At 42.7% G+C, this 12,205-nt stretch overlaps 1 protein-coding gene across 1 annotated transcript in view; it reads left to right on the top strand.

The window, feature by feature from the left end:
- WDFY1 (WD repeat and FYVE domain containing 1) overlaps positions 1-5,909 on the top strand; it is a 29,313-nt gene extending 23,404 nt beyond the window's left edge. The window contains exons 9-12 of the mRNA XM_076340876.1: positions 118-219; positions 976-1,106; positions 2,162-2,270; positions 3,000-5,909. Coding sequence (XP_076196991.1) covers positions 118-219; positions 976-1,106; positions 2,162-2,270; positions 3,000-3,059 — 402 coding nt within the window. The 3' untranslated portion in view covers positions 3,060-5,909. The remainder of the gene's footprint in view (positions 1-117; positions 220-975; positions 1,107-2,161; positions 2,271-2,999) is intronic.
- The last annotated feature ends 6,296 nt before the right edge of the window (positions 5,910-12,205 follow it).

Here is a 12,205-nt window from a genome sequence, read left to right as displayed (position 1 = left end):
GCTGAGACAGGGCATCTTTCCAAGTAAAACTTAACTTCGGGTTTTTAAAACAAACTTCCTTGGCTGTCATGTGAGGAAAAATAATTCTGATTGCTTGCATCTCTTGCTCTTTTGTAGGCTCCTCAATGGCTAGAAAGTGATTCCTGCCAGAAGTGTGAACAACCTTTCTTCTGGAACATAAAGCAAATGTGGGACACAAAGACATTAGGGTTGAGACAGGTGAGATCGCTGGTTCGAGTGCTTGGCTGTACTTCAGCACTTAAGCAAAATGCAGACAGAAAACCACTAAAGCTGTTAGATCTTTTAAACTGTTGGTATTTTTGCTGCTTTGAAGTGAGGGTTTATCGAGAGGTCACCGCTTCCAGGCAGTGCTAAGAAATTATGTAAAGTGTTGCATCAAACTTCCATCAAGGGGCAAAGCAGGCTGTGCTGGGAGTGCTCCGTTGGATTTCTCGGAATATTTCTATGCACTGGAGCTGTGGACAGCTAATCCTCAAGTGTTGTGTGAAGTGGCACGCAATGCCCCAGAACTGAGCAAATTGCAGCCTAACATGTTGTAGGGTACTCAGTTCAGTGAAGCAGTGATGGCCCTGCTCTTACTGGGCTAGAATGTCAAAGCTTTCCAGATAGCTTTCTTTTTGGAGGGACTGGGCAGGCACCACGACACTCATCTGTTTCTGGCTTGCTTAGACTGTTATTCCCTTGGTTGCTTGTTCAACCCTCTTTTTCCCCTGCTCCCAGAAGGAGCTTGCAAAAGGAGAAGAGGATGGGCAGGGAGAATATGGAGGTAAACCCATTAATGGCCAAGAAGACTGTTCAGAACTCTAGAGTCCTTGGTTGCAGTAACAGAAGGCTTCCTAACAGCTTGCAAAACAGAAGCTTTGTTGTCGTTCAGTGAGCACTTGGTAAGGTGGTTGAGTGGCACAATATAGTGATTTTTTTTTTGTTTGGTTGTTTTCTTCTTCCTCCATGAAGCATCATTGCAGAAAATGTGGGCAAGCAGTGTGTGGCAAGTGCAGTACCAAACGGTCAAGTTACCCGATCATGGGATTTGAGTTCCAGGTCCGTGTCTGTGATTCCTGTTTTGAGTCAATCAAGGATGAAGAGTGAGTATTAAGGAGGAATAAATTAAAGTAATACTGCTGAGGTGCAGAAATGCTTGTGCTTGCTCCACATCCACACATGATGCTACACAAACACGCCAAGGTGACTCTCTGCTAATAGGCCACCTTTGCCTTGGGTACTCAAAGCACTACAATGGCAGAGATCCCTCAGCTGGTTCTGCAAGCTGATTTGGATCAGATGTGGTATTACAACTTTTTTATCCACTTTATTTCTTCTATTCCATGAGCCCAGATCTAGAGTTGAAACGTATTTGTCTCAAGATTTCTGTTTAGGTAAAGGCTATTGATCGCACTTAAAATTGCTAAATGGGTGCCTGACAATGCATCACAGCTGCCAGCATGTATGTGCATTAGTTCATGTGCACTTACTGAAAACTGTTTCCTACGGGAATGTTCTTCACAGCCCAACATTATTCTCCCCGTGCAAGCAAATTGGGTTAAACTTAATTTACTGTCTCATTAAACTCTTCTTAGCAATGAAGGAACCCCTTTTTTATCTTGACATGAACAGCACTTCACTGTCTTGTCACCTCCTTGGACACCTGGAGTGCTAAAGGACCAAAGTAATCAGATGCCAATTTTTGGGGTGTTTGGGGGTTTTTCTTTGTTTTGTTGTTGTTGTTCGCTGGGTTTTTTTGGTTGAGGGGGTTGTTTGTTTGTTTGGGTTTTTTTGAAAAAGGGAGGTGCTGTGCCCTAGTTGATTCACTATAGACAGCAGGAAAAAATGTAGCTGAGCTTGACTTTATAACCAAGAGTAGAATTATTTACTAATGCAGTGTCCGACTTCTGCTCTAGTATTATTAACAGTCAGGCTGCAGAAGGCCAGGAAATATCACACCTGTATAACTACACAAGCAATGCCTTAGCATGACTCGCTAATTTAATGCTGTCCCCTTTAATATGGCACTGCAGTTCTCAGGACTGATTTATTAGTACTTGAGCAACTTAATTTTCTTGTAAGTTTATTTTGCACTGCTATAACAATGCCATCAAGCTTCATCTGATCGCTGGCTTTCATTTGAATTGTTCTCATGCAGCCGTACTTCCTTGGCAACCTTTCATGAAGGAAAACACAACATTTCACACATGTCCATGGACATCTCCAGAGGGCTAATGGTGACTTGTGGGAGCGACCGGATTGTGAAGGTATTCATGTACCTCTTGCCTGCATTTATTAGAGATATTTAACAGAGAACTAATGTTTGTATATACTTTTTTCTTTCTGACAACTGTTGCTACAAACTGTTGTGGGCAGCAAGAATCGTATTTGTTGCAGACTGTTCTTCCTGCAGCTGAATGAGGAAATGACCTGTCACTCCATTGTATGGAGTCTAGCGCTCAGAACTGGTTACTGTTGGTGTCCTCTGGACAAACAAAGCAGGCATCAGCAGTAGGAGAATCTGCCAGCGGCCTTAAAGACACAGACGTGATGAAACGTGCAGGCTTCCTTTGCTCTGAGCTCCCTGGCTTCTTGGAGCATTGCCACTAAAAGCCCTGGTTATGGGACACTGACATGGAAATCAGACTGATGTAGAATCTTGCTGTGCTTAAGCTATGCATCCGCCATGCGTGTCAGAACTGAGACTGTTCCAGTCTGTCCCTGTTTTTCTGTAAGCATGTTTTATAACAAACTGCATAGCACTTTTTAAAACAGACCTACAGAGAACTGCTAGAAGACTCTCTTGAGCCCTAAGTTTGGCTTTCGTTTTATAAGGCTGGTGTAACTCTTCATGATGTTTTCCTCAAGTACCGTTTAAACAGGATTAGCTACCTTGTGTCCAGGGAGGTTTTTATGTTTGCTTCTATGCCTCTTGCAGAAATACCTCTTAGGTCTTATAATAATGCCGTGTAATTCTCCACAATATTTTCTTCCAGATCTGGGACATGACGCCAGTAGTTGGTTGCAGCCTTGCAACTGGCTTCTCTTCACGCTGATCTCATACCTGACAGGTTTATGCACCTTATGTACAGCAATATGCACCGAATGAATGGAATCCTTCTTAAGAATATTACCGCAAACACTGGTTGCTTGATTCTTCTCCTGCTGCTGTTCCAGGATGGACGGTCACCTCTGTAGAGCACGGCTTTTCTGTTGGAATCTCCGTGGTGCGGAAGTGCAGTTTCGCAGCCTCTTGGACTAACGTAAAATGGCTTACCTGCAATATGACACCTTGATGAAAGGACCTGTTGTTTCTCGGTTTACATATGTAGTGTTAACAATGTGCTATCTCTGCTGATGTATCTTGTACAGATACCTTGTAGCTAAAACATTATCAGAGTAAAATGAGTGTAGTAAACTCAATTTGTGCAAATAGTAAGGTAACTTATTCTCTCTTCCAAAAAGCAGTTCTGTAGAAATACTTTTGAGCAGTCGCTGTCTAAACTGCCTCCAAAAGGTATGTTGGTTATTCCTATGGAAGGAGGAGATACTTCAAAGTGGCAGGTAGCTTCTTTTGGATGAGACAGTGAGAGAACACCTGTGATCACACAAGATTTCCTTTATTGGCTTTCTTGTAGTGCTTGTCTTGAAGTTCAGTTATTAGTGAAACCACTTTTGTGGGACAACTGTTCTGTTTAGGTAGCTGGTGAGTCTTCGAACAATTCTAGGCTCTTTAAGTAGTGTTTTAGCATAGCTGACAAACTTCTGTAGTTCTTACGAAATCGTGCAGCCCAGCTACTCCACTTTAAAGACAGGCTGTAGGTATGAGCCATATGCTTTGACAACTCTATAATGCTGTTAGAATGGGAAGCTAAGCAAATCTGCCTTGTTAAATGTAATGGCTAAGAAAAAATGGCCAGCTAAATTTTAGAGACTTTTTCCTGTGGAAAGGCTGATGTTTCTTTAATGGTAGGGAACCTGTCTCTGCTGAAGTGCAGCATAAATTCAAATACTGCCTTGGTGTTGCTTGAAACAGATAAATACTGAGCAATAATTACTGAGGTACAGAACAGCTGTTTATTTCCCTGCACCTAGGTCTGTTAATCCTGAGATATCTGTATTGATCCTTTCCTGTTTCAAAGCTGAGAAGTATGAGGAAGAGCTGGGAGGCTTTTATGACTGTGCAGTTGGCACGCACAGGAAATAACTAGTGAGATACTGCTAATAAATGGGTCTGTCAGTTGTGTGAATTTCCTACATTTGAACACTGTAAGGAGAACTTATTCTGAAACTTTGATAGCTAAGGTAATATGTCACCGAGTTTAAGCTTGGAGCTGTTTAGATTTTTCTGAAAACAGATGCATATGTGTGAGGACAGAAAATGTGGGTAGGTCAGCTGGCCTGGAATGGGTGGTGGTGCACAACTATCAAAGGTGGTAGGCTCTTTCTGGCAGCGGACTTAAGGGTTAGACTGTCTTTATTTACAGCAACAATCCAGTGGTGCTATGAGTGTTAGTGAATTCAAGTCCTGGGTGTGTAACTTGACACTAATAATCTGCATTACACCATGCTGTAGGCTGAAATAGATGAAGATCATGGTACCGTTAATACGTCATGATTCACTTGCCTTTTAAGCCAAAAAGCTGATAGTCTCCAAAGGGCATTAGAATCCAGAATATGTTAGTTACTGTTATTTTGGATCTGGCTTCGTCTGCCTTTCCATGGGCCTTCTCTGGAAGTTTTGCAGAGAGTCTTTTAATTTGCTAGGCTTATTGGGCCGCTGAAGAATGAACAAATCCCTCTTTTGTGGGAATCCCAAAAGTTGTCTTGCCTTCAATTTAGGATTTAGCACTTGTCACACTGATTTGATTCATCCCTTGCTACACGCTGTATAGCTTACATTTTTTTGTGTGAAGGCTTATTTCTAAGCTACTGAGAGAAAATCAGCTTGTACTGGAAAAAAAAATTGCAGCTTTCTGCTCTGAAGGCCTTCACCCTTGTAAATTAGGAAGGAAACTGAGCGGTTGAAGGCGTGAATGAGCCCTCATAATGCTCTGCATTCATTTTCAGACTTCTTCCTATCTGGCTCTGGAAGAGAATGGAAGCCTTCTTCCTCGCAGCATGTAAGGCAGAACATGAGTTACATTGCTAGAACTGTTTAAGATCCTACTGTGGTACGTAAGGAGGATCTAGGGTCATGAGTTAAGCTGGGATGTGGGATGAATAGCATATTTTTTCAAACCAGATGTTCTGAAATTTACACCAATGATACTGAGGTGTAACTCCTTCGCAGCTAGCGCTCCTGAGCTTCAGCTTTTTTAGTTCTGATTAGTCAACGCGCCCCTTGCTCAGCATGCGGCTCCCCCCCTTCCCTGTGGATACTTCCTCTGCTTCTTTACGTTACGGTTTTGTCACTAGATAATATATTCTCTACTACATATTGTTAAACCTAAGGAATCTATTTTCTATAACTGATATACTTAAAGATAGTGTCAGTTCAGATATAACAAGACAATTATGGCTGCTAAATCATTAGTCATTTAAGTATACTTTTGGTGTTGAATGAGTAATGCTTACAAACCACTAAAGAGATGGTGTTTTTGTTTATAAACAACTATTTTGAGGGCACATACTCTCTCACGAAACTGAACGTATTTCAACTATGTCAGCTCAAGCGTGCAATTACGGAGAAGGCTTGATTTGAAGCGTTACTAATCTCGCTTGTATAACCTCCTTCACTGGGGCAAGGAAGGGGAGCAAAGGGTACTAATATGGGCTAACTCTTTACTAGTTGTATTTCTGTACCCTGCATAGTTAAGAGATGCTAGATAAATCTGTCCCTTGCTCCTTCTTGTCTGTTTTTTAAACTTTGATTACATGTACAATAAAATATTTCTTGATACTCACTTAGTCTATTTGGATGATCCATCTTTTCTTCCATTCTGTGAATGCACAACCCCCATTGTATGCTCTGGCTCCTCCTTTACATGGCCCATGTCCAAATTCTAGGTTGGAGGGAGAGCTTGTCAGATCTGTTGTATTGGAGCTGAATGAGCTGCGGCAGTGGGGATAAAAGCCCACGATGAACCAGTGAGCTGAGAGACAAACAACTGTTGCGTGGTCCCAGCTAGGGATGTATAACCCTGTCCTGTGTCCTTCTTGCTAGCTCATATAGACCTCTTCTCTGGTTCCCCTTCAGAGGTCTGCAAAGGTTCTTACAATATAGAGTATCAGAGGATCAACCCCTTCCCCGAGATCCCTTGGACCTGTCGGAGGTATTAGAGAAATATTAACTTATGCTGGATAAGATGAGCAGAATCTACAATAAGATATATACAGAGGACACAAACTGCAGCCACAGGAGGTGGTTACACTTGTCTCATGATACTTTCTCACAGAGAAAGGATGGGGACAAGCTGGGAAGCACCCTTATCCCTCCCAGTTACTCACAGCCTTCACAGGCTCAAATACAGCACTGGCTGGCTTTCTAACACTTGGAATGCCTGAATGTTGGCCTGTTAACGTGGTGTAGCTCGCTGCTCCCGAGGGTAGTCAGGAGCAATAGAAGGAATCTGCAAGGGTTTCACAAACTCTTTCCACCTCTGAAGGGTGGCTGAGTAGCCTGTGTGGTATATTACAGTATTATAATACTGTAATTTTATTTAACGACACATCTCATTTTGATCAGCTTAAACTTCTCACCTTTCCCAAGGCAAAATACCCTGTTTTCTAGTTCCAAGAAAAACTGATTGGAAATAATGAAGCTGTTAACTGATCTGTAGTTGGAAAAGCCTGTTTAGGCGTCTGCATAGACCGTCTTAGAGAATGTTTTAAATAAGGCATATGAACTCTAGATTAGTTAAGTTTGAAAATGTTTCAGAACTGCAAATGGTGTCCTTGTAGCGAGAGCACTAAAATACACGTATTGGTTTTCTAAATGAGAATGAGAAAGCATGGTTGATCACTTCTCACATTCCTTATGTCGAAAACTTCATTTAAATTTCAGATAGGCTGTGTGGCAGGTCTTAGCAATGAGCTTTTTGGTGTGGTGTTGACTTTACTCATCGGAGAGGTTTAGAACACGTTAGGTGCAGGAAAGGGACAGATTTTTATGTTGATCAGATTTACGGCTACATACTTCAGAAGGAAAGCTCTCTAAGGCTTTTTGTCTCTGTAGACGAAGTCCTCAGTGCTGAATGACCTGGCTAACTGAAATACCATGATCAAACCCTACAAAAAATGATGAATTTCTGCCAGCTTAACATTTAAAAAAAAAAAAAAAAATTTTGTCATCAACTAACCACCTTTCAGTGAGTTGCAACGTGGCCTTTGAAGGCTTCCTCTGCTTCTTTCGTGGGTGTAAGGCAAGCCTTCTCAATGGTCTCTTAAGTGACTGCCAGCAAATGATCCTGCAAAGTTTTTTGCCCCTTTGGAGGAAGTAAGGGCATGGTCTCTAGGTAGCTGTGTGTGGTCTACTAAACTCTATTAATATGTAAAAGCTAATAGTTGAACAGATGCAAAGACAGTGCTACTGGTGTCATCACTTTGGCAATGGAAGAAAGTCTCAAAATAATATCAGTAATAAAATCAATACAATTTATTTTTCATAAAATTAAATATAAAATATTTTACCAAATGATAAACTGAAATACGTGGGATCATTAGAAACTTTGCTTTCTGCTTCTATAGCGTGAGCCTTTTTCTCCCCAACATACAGGCAGCTCAGAGTTGCCGTAACTAATCGCCCTCCAGCTGACTTGCGTACCCAGGGTCTCTTACCAGTTTTACTATATAATCTGTGCTCACACTGAGAAGTTCAACCATATTCTTTGACTTACTCTCGATGTGTTAGCCTAATTTGGGTGGGATCGACTGGCTTGTCTGCAGAATACTTCGTACATTCATTCCTAAATTGCTTTTTGTCACAAAGATACCACGGGTTGCCTTACATCTAGCTGTTGTAACTGAATTACGAAGTAAGTGCTGTCAATTTTGTTTACAAAGGCCCTGATGTGCTATGAATCATGCTTTCTGTGAGACACCCAGAGGCTTAGGTATCTCTTAGCGTTTATCAAAACCAAGATAAATTTATGTAGAAATACAGGTTGACTGTAGGATTTCCCGTCCTTATTTTTATATGTGGTCTTTGCATTTTTCCTCCGAAATGCTTTCTATTACCCTGTTCTTCAGGAACCTGGCTTGCAATAACAAATGTTATGGAGGTGCACGCTTTTCTCCCCTTTACCTTGTTTATAGGGAAAGACACAGAACAGGGTTTGACTTGCTCCTAGCTTTGCTACTATAGCTGCCTTTCAAATAGAGAAGATAGCATGACTCTCACTATCTATATTGATTTTTCTTTCTGAAGCCTGTTTTCCTTATGGTTTCTGCTGCTCTCAAAATCTGTATGAGTGTATCTGCTGAAACTCTCTTCAGTTTTCATGAACTGGAGTGCACCCCTGTGTTGCTGATTAAGAGTGGGCACTGCTTGCTAATATTCCTTGATGTTGCTGCTAAGCCATAGCTGTTTTTCTGTTCTAGTACTGTCCTTTGTTTTTTCTCCGTTCTCATTCATTTCTCCTTCTTTCTCTCTTAGTTTATGGCTCCTTCTCCAGGTTTCCTCCGCAGCAGCATGTCCGTGTTGGAGTTCGGCTCCTGGAGACGGGTGATAGCAGCTCTTGAAGCACAACTGAACTGCTTGCCTGAGCCTCCTGATCTCTAAGAGTGAACCGGTCTTGCAGTGGCTGAATTAAGGACGACTGAGGCAGCAGACGTGGAAGGTGAGTGTCTTTTAGGAAACCTGTTACCTCACCCTCAGTTAGGAGACTCCATCCCATTAAGCACCCACAGCAATGCAGCCGTAACTTGCTCTTCTGTTTGCCTACTGCCTTTGCAGTTTGGAAAAGAATACTGTAAGTGCCACTACCTCTTACAAGCCTGACTGTGCAGTGTCCCAGCTAAGTGGTGGACACCAGTTTTTAATCTTGGTGATCGGCAGGGAAGGTCTGGGATCCACAGGACTGTCAATAGTACGTGCAGGGTTTGGAGAATGTCCGGGTGGTTTCTGTAAGGGTAGAGAAACGTTGCACGTGTCTAAATGGTGTCTGCGGGACGCTCAATTTAAAACTTGATCTCATAGGCATTATCTAAAAGAGGGAAACAAGGCTGTAAATTGTGTTCATTACAGTCCTTTTATGGAGAAGAAATGCTGGGAATATAAGCGTTCTTATAGGCAACAAGGGATGTTTTAGTCCTCCTACTCCAAAAGAGCAGTTCTCTTGTTTTACGGTGTGAATACAGCAACTGAGCACTCTGCTGTTTCAGAAGCGTGGTCTGAATATGCTTAGATTTTACAACCAGGATGGGAAGAGGAAAAACATGAAAGAAACTGAGGGAAGGTGGAGGGGGCAAAGAACTGAATGGCAGTGTGGTTAAAGCACGCAGAGCCTTGATTTAAGGGGTCGCAAGGAAGGACGCTGTGGATCTAATAGCTGTTAATCCGACTGAACACAAGAGGGCTACAATAACACATTTTCTCTTTGATAGAAGAATTCTGGATGGAGCTTTATTAATGTCTGTCTACCTTTTGGCCTGCTCTTAGTTTTATACAGCTGGGAAATGAAATAAAATGCTACTTGACACCCTTTAAGTACTTGTGTACACCTATCGCTTCAGTACAGACTATAAGGATTTGAGACTGCTATTTTCAACAGTTTTCTAGTACTTTAAACTGCTTAAATGTTGGGATTACTCATTGAACATGCTATTGCTGCTGATAAGGTACCAAAACCTGTGGCACAGATACATGATACGGTATGTTCTCTAGTGATATGACTGCTTTGTTCTGCACTTAAATTGTAGAGAATCCAGTTTGTGCGAGCAAATAAGGAAAAGGGCACATATAAAAAGCAGGGGAAAATTATCTGGAGAAGTACAAACCCCTGCCTAGTAACCAAGAGCAAGTGTTAGATTGCTTCTCTATTGATCCAAAGTGCAATTAAAAGCTACCTCCTGCAGCTGAATTTAGATTAGGCTTTTAAAGTTTTCTCTTTGCCCTACGGACCTAGTATCAAGTGGAAAAAAAAAAACCTGCACAGCAGGTCTCCTGTAAAATCACCAAGTGGAGCGTGCATCAGCCTGAACTCCTTGGTTTGCACAGGGCTACCTACCTGAAGTACTCTGTGGCTCTGTGTGCCCAGCAGCAGCTCAGTTTAGGTCCTGAAAAATGACACCGAGGCGTGTGCTGGCTGGAATCGGTGTAAATGGCCAGTGTTCTGCTTCATTTATTGTGGTACTCAGTGTCAGGAAAAAGGCTTCTTTCTGCAATAAAAAGGTGGGAGTTTTTGCAGAAGGAATTTTTTTTGCAGTTTTTTAGAAGGAAGTGAGACACTTTTTTTTTTTTCTCTCTCCCTGCTGTTCTTTAGACAGTGGTTTGTGTCTCTTAATTGGAGCTGTCAGGATTTGTTTGTTTCCCTGGAAATGTACGTGACTATAACTTCCCAATCAATTGTGAATCATTAGTGAATGTATAGCTTTACTTATATGGTCCAGGATTAGCTTCTGCAGTCCATAAAGCTTGCAGAGATTAGGAGGGCCTAAGACGAAGCTTGTTGCAGGTTTAGGACTCCATCAGTCCATGGCATCTGACATTTTAGCAATGACTTCTTTTCAAATAAATAACGTCCAAACTCCCCAAAACTTACACCTAGGAGCTAGAGAAGCTCTTACCAGCAGCTGTAGGCACACAAGGCTCACTGAATCCACTGTAACTCTCGGTGTGAACGTTTTCTACTTCTGAATGTGATAGGTTGCTAGAAGAGTGGAATATAAGAGGATGCAATGTCCAGTAGCAGTAAAAAGCTGCTTGCCTGCTTAAAAGCCTTTTCAAAGGGCCCTCAAGAAAGGAATGCAAGCATTTTCCTCCAGGCAGAGACAGAAGCCAAAAGAGAAGGGTCTCAAAGCCTTTTGCAGCAGTTTTGAGTTAGAGAAAGAAATTTGCGGTACTTTGCAAGCTTTTGTGTTCAGATTAATTAACTGGGCCTAAGGGAAGGACCCGAAGGAGTCCTTGGTATGGCATTTTTCTGGCATGAGATCACCCCGCCAGTTCACCTGGCACAACTGTGGGCCACAGCTGCCTCCCCCGGCTCCCACTGCTGTGTGACACTGATAACCATCAGTAGTTCCTAGCTGGGAAGTTTGAGCTATCTTCTTTATCATAACATTACGCAGGCACACAGTGCTAGTGGCGGAGAGGCGGGGAGGGGAGGATTCCAACTCCTTACCACTTCTAGTTAGCCAGTCATTAAGTACAGCCTGGCTTTCTGTGCTGGAAAGCATCTAATTTAGGCCTGATCCTGTATCTGCAGCCTTGTTTCTGTAGGGCAGCAAAATTCTTCTCTCTGCTAACCTGCAAGATTGGCCATAATGGGTTGATGTTGGTCACTGCTGTTAGTGTGCATGCGCTGTACGCGTGATGTGTTTGCTGCTGCTGCTGCTTTTTTTCTGATGTACTTGCAAAAACACAAAAGCAGCAGGCTAGTTCTCTTGAGTTCATGGGCCTAATTAGGTAAGGTCTTTGCATAGTAAAGTAAGATTATTGGGAAACGGTTGTTAAGCAAAAAAATATTGTTGTCCATCACCGGAGTAAACTACATAGCTAGGTAAAATGTAGGCCACTGAACAGAGTTGTTTTCATGAAACATTTTTTTGGGGGTGGGGTAGTGAGGGGACTGTTTGTCCCTTAATTTCGAATTCATTTTGGAGAGGAAAGTGTTGATGCCCCACATCTGTAGTATGACTGCACTGTGGTGTCCACATTCTTGCATGTTAGGCAAACCCAGTTCCGAGTGTTCACGGAGACGCGGCTTTCCCAGTGCTGCAGCGCTATCTGCGGACACTCCCCGTTCACCAACAGTGAGGAACGTTTGGGGTTTAAGCGCAGAGCCAGCTCTCTGTTGTTCTGCATAAGGCCACAGTAGGCAGAGCTGGGGGCTGCAAGGGAGAGGAGCATGACTGTGGTTGTGGGGGAGCCGGGTGTTTACCTCCTGGGGAAGGCAGCGCGGGTACTGTGGCACTTCGCGTGGCCTGTTTACTCATCCCAGCTATCTTTGGGAGAATCTAGCAAAAGGTTTTGGTCGACTTTAACAGATGCCGATAGCAGTAAGCACGTATTTGGCAGGCTCGCTGAAGGCGAAGACGGTGC

This window comes from Aptenodytes patagonicus, chromosome 6 (genome assembly GCF_965638725.1).
Source record: "Aptenodytes patagonicus chromosome 6, bAptPat1.pri.cur, whole genome shotgun sequence".
In the NCBI taxonomy this organism is placed as follows: Eukaryota; Metazoa; Chordata; class Aves; order Sphenisciformes; family Spheniscidae; genus Aptenodytes; species Aptenodytes patagonicus.
The sequence above is the reverse complement of the archived record's forward strand: the minus strand, read 5'-3'. Positions and strand labels throughout refer to the sequence as shown.